Consider the following 13,297-nt stretch of genomic DNA (forward strand, 5'->3'; position numbering starts at 1 on the left):
CTAATGATATATCCAGTTACAGCTATGTGAAAATCTTGATTTAGATTGTCCTGGTACATCAAGCTTGCCCCAACTTTGCTGCCAGTAAGGTCCCCCCAGTGGTTTGAAAGGCCGCCTACCACATTAAAAGAGCAATAATGTGAATAATATAGATTTACATATAATGTCAGCTGCTTATAATGTATGACACTGTCACAGAGGTTTAGATTTATAAACAATCAGTCGCTCCAAATATATAAAGTGTGTTAACCACTTCCCGCCCGCAATGTACTGCGGCAGACCGGCAGCTACAGGCAAAGCGACGTACCCATCTGTACTGACACGCAGGCACGCAGTGGTCCCCCCTCGCGACTGCTGTGTCCAGCGGAATGAAGATCCCGGTGAATGGGACCCGGTGATCATGTGATCGCTATGCGATCACATGATCACTATGTAAGCAAAGCTGTTATAAATCAATCTCATTCATAACAGCTCTGCTTCTCTTCCTAGTGAGCTGTGATTGGCCCACAGCTGTCACATGATACATGGGGCCAATCACAGCACCCTGAACCATGTGACAAGCTCCAGCCAATCACAGATCACTATCCTGAGCTGTCAAAACTCATTCATGATAATTCATGAATGAGTTTGGTTCTGACAGCAAGCTTTGCATTGCAGAAGAAATGATCTTTATTTCTCCTGCAAAGCAAAGTGTAAAAAAAAAAAAATTTAGAATTTTTTTTAACTTTTTATTTTTTTTGTTTTTAAACTACTTGCCAACCGCTTACCTGCATGTTGCGGGCGAGCAGCAGCTTTTGGCAAAGCGATGTACTCTGGCATCGCTTCCTATTTTGGGGTGTACTTTAGTACTTTGTCAGTATATAGAACTTTTCACTGATCACTGCATTCCTGCCACTAGCGACATCAGATAACGCCAGGATTAGTTAGCGCCTCACCGAGCCAGGGTCAGCTAGCGTTAGATTGCCCACAAATTATCGCACTCACGCTATAGGTCGCTGATCACCGCCATTACTATTTTAGTGTTTGTACGGATCAAGATATTGATCACGTACAGAACTATACCAGTGCCTCGTTTGTGTCGTGTCCCCAAAAATGCAGAGTTAGCAGAGTTGGCCCCGGTCACTGCCAGCATTAGCATTTAGCCCCTTTGCTGTTTTTCATGGAAGATTTGTACCAATTGATTGTGGGCAAAGGCAATTTATACGCACAACAATACATGGCCACCCAGCCAAATTCAGCACTTTTCAGACAATTCGCATGGAAACCTATCATGGTTTCTGAATTTAAAACTCTTTGGGGCCTAACCCTCAACATGGGCATTACAGAAAAGAATCATGTTGATCCACAGAGCCAATTCATTGTATGCCTGGGTTCTGTGCTGTTACATATATGCCCAACATAGACCAGCAATGTACGGATACGTCGCTGTACTTTGAGTGGTTAACCATTAGCCGCCCGGCCAATGGCCGTTTGGCGGCTTCAAATGTGTCCCTGCATTCCGGGTGCACGCCATTTGGCGTGCTCCCGCACATGCGCCGTTTGCGTTAATGCAGAGCGGCGCAGCAGTGCGATCTGTCACCGGCCGTGCACCTCGGCCACGGCCGATGACATATCCGAGTACCGGCTCCCGTTGCTGGTACCATGTGACCTGCTGTGACCAATCACAGCAGGTCACATGACAGTTGTATACAATGGATGGCTTCATTCATGATGCCATCCATTGTATACTAGTGCCTACCTGCGAATGGTCACAGCTAATCACATGCACATGTCATGTGATTAGCTGTGACCAAATCACAGCTAAGCACAAAAAAAAAAAAAAGCTGAATGAATCGATTTCATTCAGGTAAATGCTTGCTTATAGCAAAGTAATTCTTTGCTATAAGCAAATTGTGTAAAAAAAAAAAAAAAATACTGATCACTTCCCCAAAGTAGTACAATGTTACTATGGTAACATTGTACTACTTTGGTCATAGTAAAATATGAAAAAAAATCTTAAAAAAAAAAAATATATATATATATATATTTTTTTCATACTGTCACCAGTCAGTGTCCCTGTTCACCGCCATGCCAGTTATATGATGATGCTGTACTGCACTGGTGACAGTATGTAAAAAAAAATAGTGAAAATAATTTTTTTATTTTCCGAAAAATTATGACAAAAAAATACAACTTCAAAAAACTCGCCATGCCTCTTATGAAGTACGTCGGACTGTCTACTCTGCAAAAAGGGGTCATTTGGGGATATCTGTACTATTCTGACATTCTTGGACCTCAAGAAATTAGATTGGCTGTCAGTACTTCAGGATTGATCAATAATCAGATCTATACCATAGTTTGTGTACTCTATAACTTTCCTACAAACTAAAAAATACATCCTAATTTGGGTTATTTTCACCAAAGACATGTACATCTCGGCCTAAATTTATGAAGAACAATTATTTATTTGTAAACTTTTATAACAGAAACAAAGAAAAATGTTTTTTTTTTTTTCAAAATTTTTGGTCTTTTTTTGTTAATTTAGCAAAAAATAAAAACCCCAGCGGTGATTAAATACCACCAAAAGAAAGCTCTAGTTGTGTGAAGAAAATGATAAAATTTTAGTTTGGGTACAGTGTTGTATGACCGCGCAATTGTCATTCAAAGTGTGAGAGCGTTGAAACCTGAAAAATGGCCTGGGCAGGAAGGTGTAAAATTGCACGGTATTGAAACGGTTAAACCGGGATGATGCCTGCAGCTACAGGCATCATTCTGGTACTGTTTTTTTTTTTTTTTTCAGCTGGCGGTCAGCTTTCATGTAATCCTAGTGGTCAATTAGCTGCTGAATTGTTTTTACGAGCAGTGGGAAGGGACACACCCCCCCCCCCCCCTTGCCTTCCACAGTTTTGTTAGGCTCTCCTGTCCCACAGGGGAATCCGGGAATGCAGCTGGCAGTTCCGCTGGCTGACCATAGAGCTGATCAGAGACCAGAATGGCTCCAATCATCTCCATAATCTAAGACACCGGGAGCTACGTGCATTTCATCACTTCAGTTTCACAGGATATAAACAGCACTATTTGTGAATTGGGAAAGCATCTGATCACACCAATCTTGAATTGTGAATTGACCTTGGTCTTCAAGAGTGGGTGATGTGTGGCATAAGCTTCTAATGCTGGCCCTAAAATGCCAGGATAGTAAAAATGACCCGTTTTTGGAAAACAGACACTCAAAGGTAGTTGCTAAGAGGCATGGTGAGTGTTTTGCAGATCTCATTTGTTGCCACGTTTTTGGAAAACGAAGAAAGAAAACAAAAAATTAATTTTTCTTTTTCTTTTTCAAAACCTTGTGACATAAATGATATCTATAAAATACCATGCCTCTTATCAAATTCCTTGGGGTGTTTACTTTCCAAAAAGAAGTAATTTTGGTGGGGGGGGGGGAGCGTTTGTACTATCCTGGCATTTTAGAGCCTCCGAAACTGTGATAGGTAGTGGGGAAGTGATATGAAGAAATATGCCCTTTGAAAGCCTGGAGGTGGTCATTGGATTTTGGGGGCTTGTATGTAGCTAGGCTGCCGAAAAGTCTCTCATATATGGTATCCCCATACTCCGAAGAAATAGGAGAATGTGTTTTGGGGTGTTTTTCCACATATACCCATGGCATGCATGAGCAATATATCATTAAAGTGACAACTATGTGTAAAAAAGAAAATGATCATATTCAAAAAATTTGTGCCAAAAAATAAAATGTTCCATGGACTCAACATGCCTCTCTGCAAAATCCTTGGGGTGTCTACTTTCCAACAAGGGATCCTTTGAGGGGGGTTGTACTGCCCTGGCATTTTAGCACCTCAAGAAATGTGATGGGCAGTCAGAAAGTAAAAGCTACGTAAATTTCAATAAAATATATATATATATATATATAATACCATAGTTTGTAGACGCTATAACTTTCACACAAACCAATTAATATACATGTATTGATATTTTTTTACCAAAGACATGTAGCAGAATACATTTAAGCCTAAATTTCTGACTATTTTTTGAGTTTATTGGAGATTTTTTATAACCAAAAGTGAAAAATTACGTTTTTTTTTTTTTTTTTATAAATTTGCAGTCTTTTTTGTTTATAGCGCGAAACTGAAAAACCGCATAGGTGATCAAATACCACCAAAAAAAAGCTCTATTTGTGTGGGAAAAAGGACATAAACTGTTTGGGTACAGCATTGCACGACCGCGCAATTACCAGTTGAAATAGCGCAGTGCCGAGCAGCAAAAAATTGCCTGGTCAGGAAGGGGGGTAAATCCCCAGGAGGGCAAATGATTAATCCATCTAAAATATAAAGTGTGTTGTCCTAACAAACATATAACAATGTAATATATGTCACATATATCCAAATAAAACATAATCAAATAAATTTCAAAATATAATCAAATAAAATTCCAAATGTCCAGATGACATAAAATTTCCTCAACAGTCCTGGTATTTGTGCAAAACCTTGATTCCTTAGTGCGTTTATATATTCTCCACTCTTCTTATCACACACGTATCTCTCCCATCACCTATTTTTATATGCTTTCACCTTAATGGTTTGACCCAAAGATAGGACTTTCCCTTATAGTGGGGTCTCCTTTATTTCGGTTGCTCTTTCCTCCTCCTTGCCACTGGTGATTTCAATCCACCTCTATCCTCTGCAATATACACATGAGATTCTCTCAAAAAATAAGATGTATAGTGCTGCCTGTATGGGTACCAATATTTTATTAAAAGATTAAAATATATCTAACTTATAATGTACAATATAACTGGTGTACTTCAGTATCCAGGCTCATAGTATGGTTAATCTCCAACAAAATTAGCGACGTGACGTCACCAGCTCTGGTCTACCGTTACATCAACCAATTATGTGACTTGATTAGGGGATCCTCTGTGGGCCTCAGGGGGTCGTTTTTAAGTTTAAAATATACCGTCATTGCTGACATACTCTTGGCAACTAGGTGAAAGATATAGAAGTCAGCATTTCCTTATAATGTATATCTAGCTTTATAAACCCTTAATAAATATTAAAGTGGGCTTGAACTAAAAAAGTTAAAATTTGCTGAAAAGTAAAAACTAACATTTAGACATGTTAATTTTTCCAATGCAACACCCTGAAAATGTATCTTGAATTAGTTTAAAAACTAAAAAAAAATAGCAGTGCACTTCTGGTATGTGATGATGCATAGGCACTCCTATGCCTACAAACTTAGTTGTATGACAGCTGTGTACGCTCTAAGGCACAGGCTGCCTGATTTAGAGTGAGATTTGGTGAAGTCACTGTTGTGCCGCTCACTTTTCCCATTGCTAGAGGTTCCAACGTTAGGAAGCAAAACCCTGCAGATGGCTACCTCCACGCAGAGGCAGTATAGAACAAGGCATGGTACCTCAGTAATGTCGAAAGATCGGCTTTCACGGGCAATACTGTTGACTAGCCATTTGCCCCCTGCTTGCCTTTTTGGGAACAGTTAAGCCACTCTAAAATGGGTTATTTGCATATCTTCCTTTCCCAGCTGGTCCAGTAAACTTCCCATTGGACTTAAATTATACAGGTACATACAACCTGTGTGTCTGTATGATTTTTATTCTTTAACAATTCCCATAGCCCTGTATATTCTGTTTCCTGTTTTAGTAATTAGATTATATTTTAACACATACAGGTGAAACTCAAAAAATGTAAATATCATGCAAAAGTTCATTTATTTCAGTCATGCAACTTAAAAGGTGAAACTAATATATGAGAGAGATTCATTACATGAAAAACAAGATAGTTCAAGCCATGATTTGTCATAATTGTGATGATTATGGCTTACAGCTCATGAAAACCCCAAATCCACAATCTCAGAAAATTAGAATATTATGAAAAGGTGCAATATTGTAGGCTCAAAGTGTCCCACTCTAATCAGCTAATTAAGCCATAACACCTGCAAAGGGTTCCTGAGCCTTTAAATGGTCTCTCAGTCTGGTTCAGTAGGAATCACAATCATGGGAAAGACTGCTGACCTGACAGTTGTGCAGAAAACCATCATTGACACCCTCCATAAGGAGGGAAAGCCTCAAAAGGTAATTGCAAAAGAAGTTGGATGTTCCCAAAGTGCTGTATCAAAGCACATATATAGAAAGTTATGTGGAAGGGAAAAGTGTGGAAGAAAAAGGTGCACAAGCAGCAGGGATGACCGCAGCCTGGAGAGGATCGTCAGGAAAAGGCCATTCAAAAGTGTTGGGGACTTTCACAAGGAGTGGACTGAGGCTGGAGTCAGTGCATCAAGAGCCACCACACACAGACGGATCCTGGACATGGGCTTCAAATGTCGTATTCCTCTTGTCAAGCCGCTCCTGAACAACAAACAACGTCAGAAGCGTCTTACCTGGGCTAAAGAAAAACAGACCTGGTCTGTTGTTCAGTGGTCCAAAGTCCTCTTTTCTGATGAGAGCAACTTTTGCATCTCATTTGGAAACCAAGGACCCAGAGTATGGAGGAAGAATGGAGAGGCACACACTGCAAGATGCTTGAAGTCCAGTGTGAAGTTTCCACAGTCTGTGTTGATTTGGGGAGCCATGTCATCTGCTGGTGTTGGTCCACTGTGCTTCATTAAGTCCATTGTCAATGCAGCCGTCTACCAGGAGATTTTGGAGCACTTCATGCTTCCTTCCACAGACGAGCTTTATGGGGATGCTGACTTCATTTTCCAGCATGACTTTGCACCTGCCCACACTGCCAAAAGCACCAAAATCTGGTTCAGTGACCGTGGGATTACTGTGCTTGATTGGTCAGCAAACTCGCCTGACCTGAACCCCATAGAGAGTCTATGGGGCATTGCCAAGAGAAAGATGAGAGACATGAGACCGAACAATGCAGAAGAGCTGAAGGCCGCTATTGAAGCATCCTGGTCTTCCATAACACCTCAGCAGTGCCACAGGCTGATGGCTTCCATGCCACGCCCCATTGAGGCAGTAATTGCTGCAAAAGGGGCCCAAACCAAGTACTAAGTACATATGCATGCTTATACTTTTCAGAGGTCCGATATTGTTCTATGTACAATCCTTGTTTTATTGATTGCATGTAATATTCTAATTTTCTGAGATTGTGGATTTGGGGTTTTCATGAGCTGTAAGCCATAATCATCACAATTATGACAAATCACGGCTTGAACTATCTTGCTTTGCATGTAATGAGTCTATCACATATATTAGTTTCACCTTTTAAGTTGCATTACTGAAATAAATGAACTTTTGCACGATATTCAAATTTTTTGAGTTTCACCTGTATATCCCACACATCTGAATTTATTTCTTGTAATATGTCGATGTATAAGTTTTGAAGTTCTATTTCATTCTCAACAGGTGCTCTTTAAGCTTTGGAATTTGTTCTTTGAATATTCCAAGATATTATATTTAATATACATAAAGGGAGAAAGTGATGAATTACAGACTTGTTTTCCACATGTACCACAAAACCTTTCTTAGTTCAGCTAGAGTTTATGTGATAGGGTTTGGAAAGGGATTATACCAATAGAAATAAAAGCAACTATTAATAGTTTTGCCGCATCATCTGATATCGTATAGATTCACTGGTCTCACCCTGTTTAAATCCTTCATACTAATGATCCTCTCTAAAGGAGTTTTGTGTTAACAGCATACACATTTATTTTATAAGATCACTATTGTAACAGCAATACAAACAGTAGTTGTATTCGACAATCCAATATATTCGTATATTAAAAATCGTCTTTCCTGTTGTGATTGCTGCTTGTCTGCTGATCATCTCTTTTCTCAAATTCCTGGATTCGCTGTATGCTTTGCAGCTTCTCCTCTGCTGTTTATTTTTAGTTTCTCAGGACTGTATATCCCATGGTACCTTGCTGCCTGCAGTCAGTGATCCCTCTACTGACTCAGGCTGTGTGAATTGTGATACGGCATATAATAAGCCTTATATTTCATTAAAATAAAGTATTTAAATGTGCAAATTAGTCATCTAATGGTGCACTGCAAACCACGCCTCTTCTTGTGAGTTACATGAGTTCAGTGAGTGAGACAAAATAAGTGCGTAGTGGTTTAGATTCCTTGAAGTAGTAATTGCCCTTCCATGCCGTGCAAATCTCCAATTATTTTGCTGTGATAATCCTGCATATGGTAATGTTTGTGGTTTTGTTTTTGCCATTTTAGATTACATTAGATGTACTGGCAGATATGGGTCACGAAGAGCTGAAGGAAATTGGAATCAATGCATATGGCCACAGGCACAAATTGATAAAGGGAGTTGAGAGGCTGCTTGGAGGCCAACAAGGTAAGCAAGTATCTGTGTCAACAAAAATGTTATTTCATGTTTTATGTTCCATAATTTCCAATTATGCAAATAATGGACCTGGGCCTGCAAATCATAAAACAACAAACATGAATTGTAAGTTTCAAGATAAAAGAACCAGTGTCATAAAGTAATAAAATGCAGCTACATGCCTGCTGCAGCTATCCCTAACCTTCCCATCAAGTCAGACAGGCGAAACTCCAACACTGTTTACTCTAGTTGCATTTCCGATTGCAATAACTTTTTTAATCAACAAACACATAACAGAAATGTTATTTCTTTTTAATATCTGACTGGAGTTCATACTTATAGCCACCACTTACACTTATCTATTCATTTAATCTGTTAGGCATTGAAACACATGTTTAATGGCTTTTAAAGAAATGGTATTAAATGTCTGTACAGCAACTGACAGGCAATAAGATCAATGCATTTTTAACCACTTCATGTCCGGACACTTTCACCCCCTTCCAGTCTAGGCCAATTTTCAGCTTTTAGCACTATCACACTTTGAGTGACAATTACTCAGTTATGCAACACTGTACCCATATGAAATTTTTGTCATCAGGATGCTGGCGTGGGGTATTGCAGTGTTCAGAACGCTGGCATGGGGTATGACTGTGATCAGAATGCTGGTATAGGGTATGGTGGTGATCAGAACTCTGGTATTGGGGTATGGCGGTGATCTGGATGCTGGCGTGGGGTATAGCGGTGATCAGAATGCTGGTATGGGGTATGGCTGTGTTCAGAATGCTGGTATAGGGTATGGCAGTGTTCAGAATGCTGGTGTGGTGATCAGAATGCTGGTATGGGCTATGGCTGTGATCTGGAAGCTAGTTTGGGGGTATGGTGGTGATCAGGACGCTGGTACGGGGTATGGTGGTGATCAGGACGCTGGTACGGGTATGGTGGTGATCAGGACGCTGGTATGGCGGTGATCAGCACGCTAGTATGTGTATGGGGCTATCAGGATGCTGGTATAGGGTATGATGATGATTAGGATGCTGGTGATCAGATTGCTGGTATGGTGGTGATCAGAACACTGGTATGGGGTATGGCAGTGATCAAGGTGCTGCTATGCTGATTGGCAGTGAAAAGGGTATTGGTATGGCAGTTGACGGTGATCAGGGTTTTGGTATGGGCTATGGCAGTGATCAGGGTGTTGGTATGGAGTATAGCGGTGATCAGGGCCTTGGTTTAGGGTATGGCGGTGATCAGGACATTGGTATGGTGTATGGGGGTTGTTTTTGTGTGCACTGAGACAGGTGAACAAGGGCTGGCTGCATTATTTATTATGGATATACTGCGGCAGTGATTAGGGGCACTAAACTGGGATACTGGGGTGGCCGACACCTGACAGGCTGCTGTACACTCACAGGCTGCAGGATTGCTTCTCTCTGCTCTCACACTGAGCAACAATCTTTACTTTCTCTTTACAGTGTTTACAATGTGATTGGTCACAGCAGTCACATGGTAAAACACCATGTGATCTCCTGGATACAGCGGTAATGTGATCCGCTGTGTTCGGGCAATATAATGATCACTTGGCACCCGGGTGCGTGCTCAGTGAGCCGCGCAGAAGCTGCAGATGCAAGTTGACATACGGCTGCAAAAGTGCAAGACCATGCTATGGTGAAAAATAAATAAAGTTTCAGCCAGCTAGATGACTTGGTATAATCAGCCATACAGTATTGCCCAATAGACAATGGATTTGACTCCTAATAAAAGCCAAAAAAAGACTGAGAGACTATTAGTTGCTTATAGGCAACTTAAAGCGGAACTTCACACAAAAGGTTGATGTCAGGCTCTCCACCTCATCCAGTCAGAGAATACCTTGGATTCATTCAGAAAGTTATAAGCAGTTTTCTAGATGGCGTCTGTTCAAAGTGACTGACGACCTGTGTTCATAATTCAGCAGGGGATTTTGAAGCAGATGATTTCTAGTTTGCAGGGGGATCAGCCAGGTATGGTATATTCAGAATTACATTGGTCCAAGCTGGACCAATGTAACGATAAAACAAATATATACACCTAGAATTTGTCTTTAAAGTTTACCATCATACAAAACATAAAAACAAATAATTAACATGTCTAACCAGCAGAGATGTTGTACCCTAAATAACACAGCTGTAGCACCATGCACTGTAACATATCACTTGAATTAATATGGCATAATGGTTTTAGGTTATGCAAGCACTAAAAGATAAGTGTATTTAAAAAAACACAAAATGACCATCTGTCACTTAGTTCCTGCTTTTTGTAGCCCCCTTGTTACAATTTAAAGCCCAACTCTGGGTTCAGCCAGCTAACACCCCTCCCCCCCGGTTACGCCTTCCCCACTTTACCATATGTTTTACTGCACTCACAGTATCTCCTCAGTCTGGGTTGAATGACAATTTCATTCAGTCCACAATAGAATGGACATCTTGTGATGAAAATTGAACAATTTAAGATTAAAGAATTGAGTATTGCAACCTAAGATGCTTTTTTAGCACCGGCTGGGGTCAATGGTAAAAAAAAAAATCGGCTTTAAGATGACGTTTTTGACTCTGAAAATAACTTTTAAAACAAACACTATTCAATAATATTTCTGTTGCACGGTGTTTAACATTATTTAGCACAGAACTCTAATTGCCTTGTATGTGTTTTCCAAAAGTCATTTCAGCAGTGGCAAAGAAAGTGATTTTACAGTTTTTGTTAAATTTAACATTTTACACAATTAAACTTCAAAACTTTCTTTTCAAGGACTTTGCTGTTTCAATTCAGATTTTGATGCTATTGTTTTCTATATTGGGACTTTGTTAACTATTTTCTCTGCTCAGATATTGTAACATATTGTTTGAATGAGTTATCCTTCATTTCAGGAACCAATCCTTATCTGACCTTTCACTGTGTTAGTCAAGGCACTGTTTTGCTGGATCTTGCTCCAGATGACAAAGAATACCAGTCAGTGGAAGAAGAGGTAATCATACTGACTATTCCTTTTTGCGAGTACTAGTGATGCACCGATATATCGGGCACCGAAAATTATCGGCTGAAAATAGGGTTATTGGCTTTTTGCTTATTAAAAAAAAAAATTGGCAATAATAATAATTGACTTCAATGCAAAAACTCTCCCTATTGACTTCAGTGGTAAATCGCGTCCCATTGGCTTCAATTGTAAATCGCGTCCCATTGGCTTCAATTGTAAATCGCGTCCCATTGGCTTCAGTGGTAAATCGCCTCTTTTTACTTTTTTCTTTAATGTTATATTTTTCATTTTATTTTCTGTCCAATTTTTGTGTTACTTTCAATAAAAGCTATTTTACATTACAGGATTTTTTTAAAATTCATATTCATTTAAATTCATGGTATTAATTAATAAGTCGAACATAATACAATTTTATATAAAAATATATTAACAATAAAAAAACTGTCCGTTTTCAGTTTTGGTTTTTAGCCAAGTGCATCCTGATTATTTGGTTTCAGTCCAGAATTTGTATTTTAGTACACCACTAGCGGGTACATTTACTGGCATAAAAAAACTAAATAAAATTTGTATGTATCTCTTTTTGCTGACAAACTCTTTGAAGGGTTGTTCCTTAATGTTTTTCTGTTCACCTTTCTCCTAATTTCCAAGTATGTCTTCATACATCTCAGGGCATCTTCTTACCCATTACAATAGGGTGACTGGACACTGACAAAAAAGACCAGAATCTCCAACCCAGGCATAATCCTTTGCAACTCAGAACAGTCTCATTTTTTGCTAGTGTCCTTAGGTGATGGTCATATCTATGCAGTCTCTGCACAATTACCCTTTTCTATCTGGTGTTTGCTCAAATTACGCATCGGGAACAGGAGACCAGTTTTATCCAGATCTGTTGCCCATGGTTATGGCCTGGAGGAATAGTACCCAACTGGGTAGTTCCTAGTTATGTGCCTGCCAAGGTGGATGTTTGGTCCCTCTTGGGGTCCTGCAATGTAGACTTGTGAGTGCCTTCTGGTGGCTGTACCTTATGGGGGGCTTATAGGTTGTTTATTCCCCATGTCTCCTGTGCTCCCCCTCCCTTACGTGGTGCCGTGCCCCAGTGCGGGTCAGGGCTCTGTGCCCTAGTTTACTTGATCTCCTGCCTCAGCCGCCCCAAGAACGACACTACAGTAACTGAGCGTACTTGCATCTACCTTCTTGACACTGGTGTATTGAGGTTTTGTGCTGCACTAGGCAACAAAAACACAAATCCCCTCTCTCCCCCCCTACCCCCCCCCTCCCTCCCCCTCCCCCCCTACCCCCCCCCCCTCCCTCCCCCTCCCCCCCTCTCCCCCCCCCTCTCCCCCCCCTCCCCCCCTCTCCCCCCCCCCCCTCTCCCCCCCCTCCCCCCCTCTCCCCCCCCTCCCTCCCCCTCTCCCCCCTCCCTCCCCCTCTCCCCCCCCCTCCCTCCCCCTCTCCCCCCCTCCCTCCCCCTCTCCCCCCCTCCCTCCCCCCCTCTCCCCCCCTCCCTCCCCCTCTCCCCCCTCTCTCACCCTCCCCCCCCCTCTCCCCCCTCTCTCACCCTCCCCCCCCCTCTCCCCCCTCTCTTAACAAAATTTGTAGTTACTAAAAATGACAGTGTGTTATATGAAAACAGTAAGCAGTTCAAATGGAAAACAACAGCATGAATTTATGGTGAAGTGATTAAGTGAAGTAAACAAGTATAAATCACTATAAGATGACAGCGAGGGGGAAAAGGAAATAATCTGCATTTAGTGCACAAGTTGGGTAGAGCTGGCACAGTGACCATGATAGGTAAGGTGAAGGATTAGTAGTTGTGTTACAAAGTTGTTGAGCTAGCTGTCAAAAACTACCACCTTGATAGCTTTACTCCACTCCTGCATTGAACACATCAGAGTTGGTTGCTCATGCCTGCAAGAAGAATTCATGGTCATTATTCAATATAAAGTAAACTTATGACCTTAATAGTCTCTTACCCAAGGGTGGTACCTTTTTGTTTCATCTCATC

General features: G+C 40.9%; 1 protein-coding gene across 2 annotated transcripts in view; it reads left to right on the forward strand.

Moving 5' to 3' along the window:
• Positions 1-13,297, forward strand: part of TNKS (tankyrase) — a 281,917-nt gene that overhangs the window by 248,387 nt on the left and 20,233 nt on the right. For both annotated transcript variants that reach the window (XM_089670593.1, XM_089670594.1), the window contains exons 21-22: positions 8,183-8,303; positions 11,186-11,283. In XM_089670593.1, coding sequence (XP_089526719.1) covers positions 8,183-8,303; positions 11,186-11,283 — 219 coding nt within the window. The remainder of the gene's footprint in view (positions 1-8,182; positions 8,304-11,185; positions 11,284-13,297) is intronic.

This window comes from Staurois parvus, unplaced genomic scaffold (genome assembly GCF_062004578.1).
Source record: "Staurois parvus isolate SC_StPar_1 unplaced genomic scaffold, SC_StPar_1.0 ptg000091l, whole genome shotgun sequence".
In the NCBI taxonomy this organism is placed as follows: Eukaryota; Metazoa; Chordata; class Amphibia; order Anura; family Ranidae; genus Staurois; species Staurois parvus.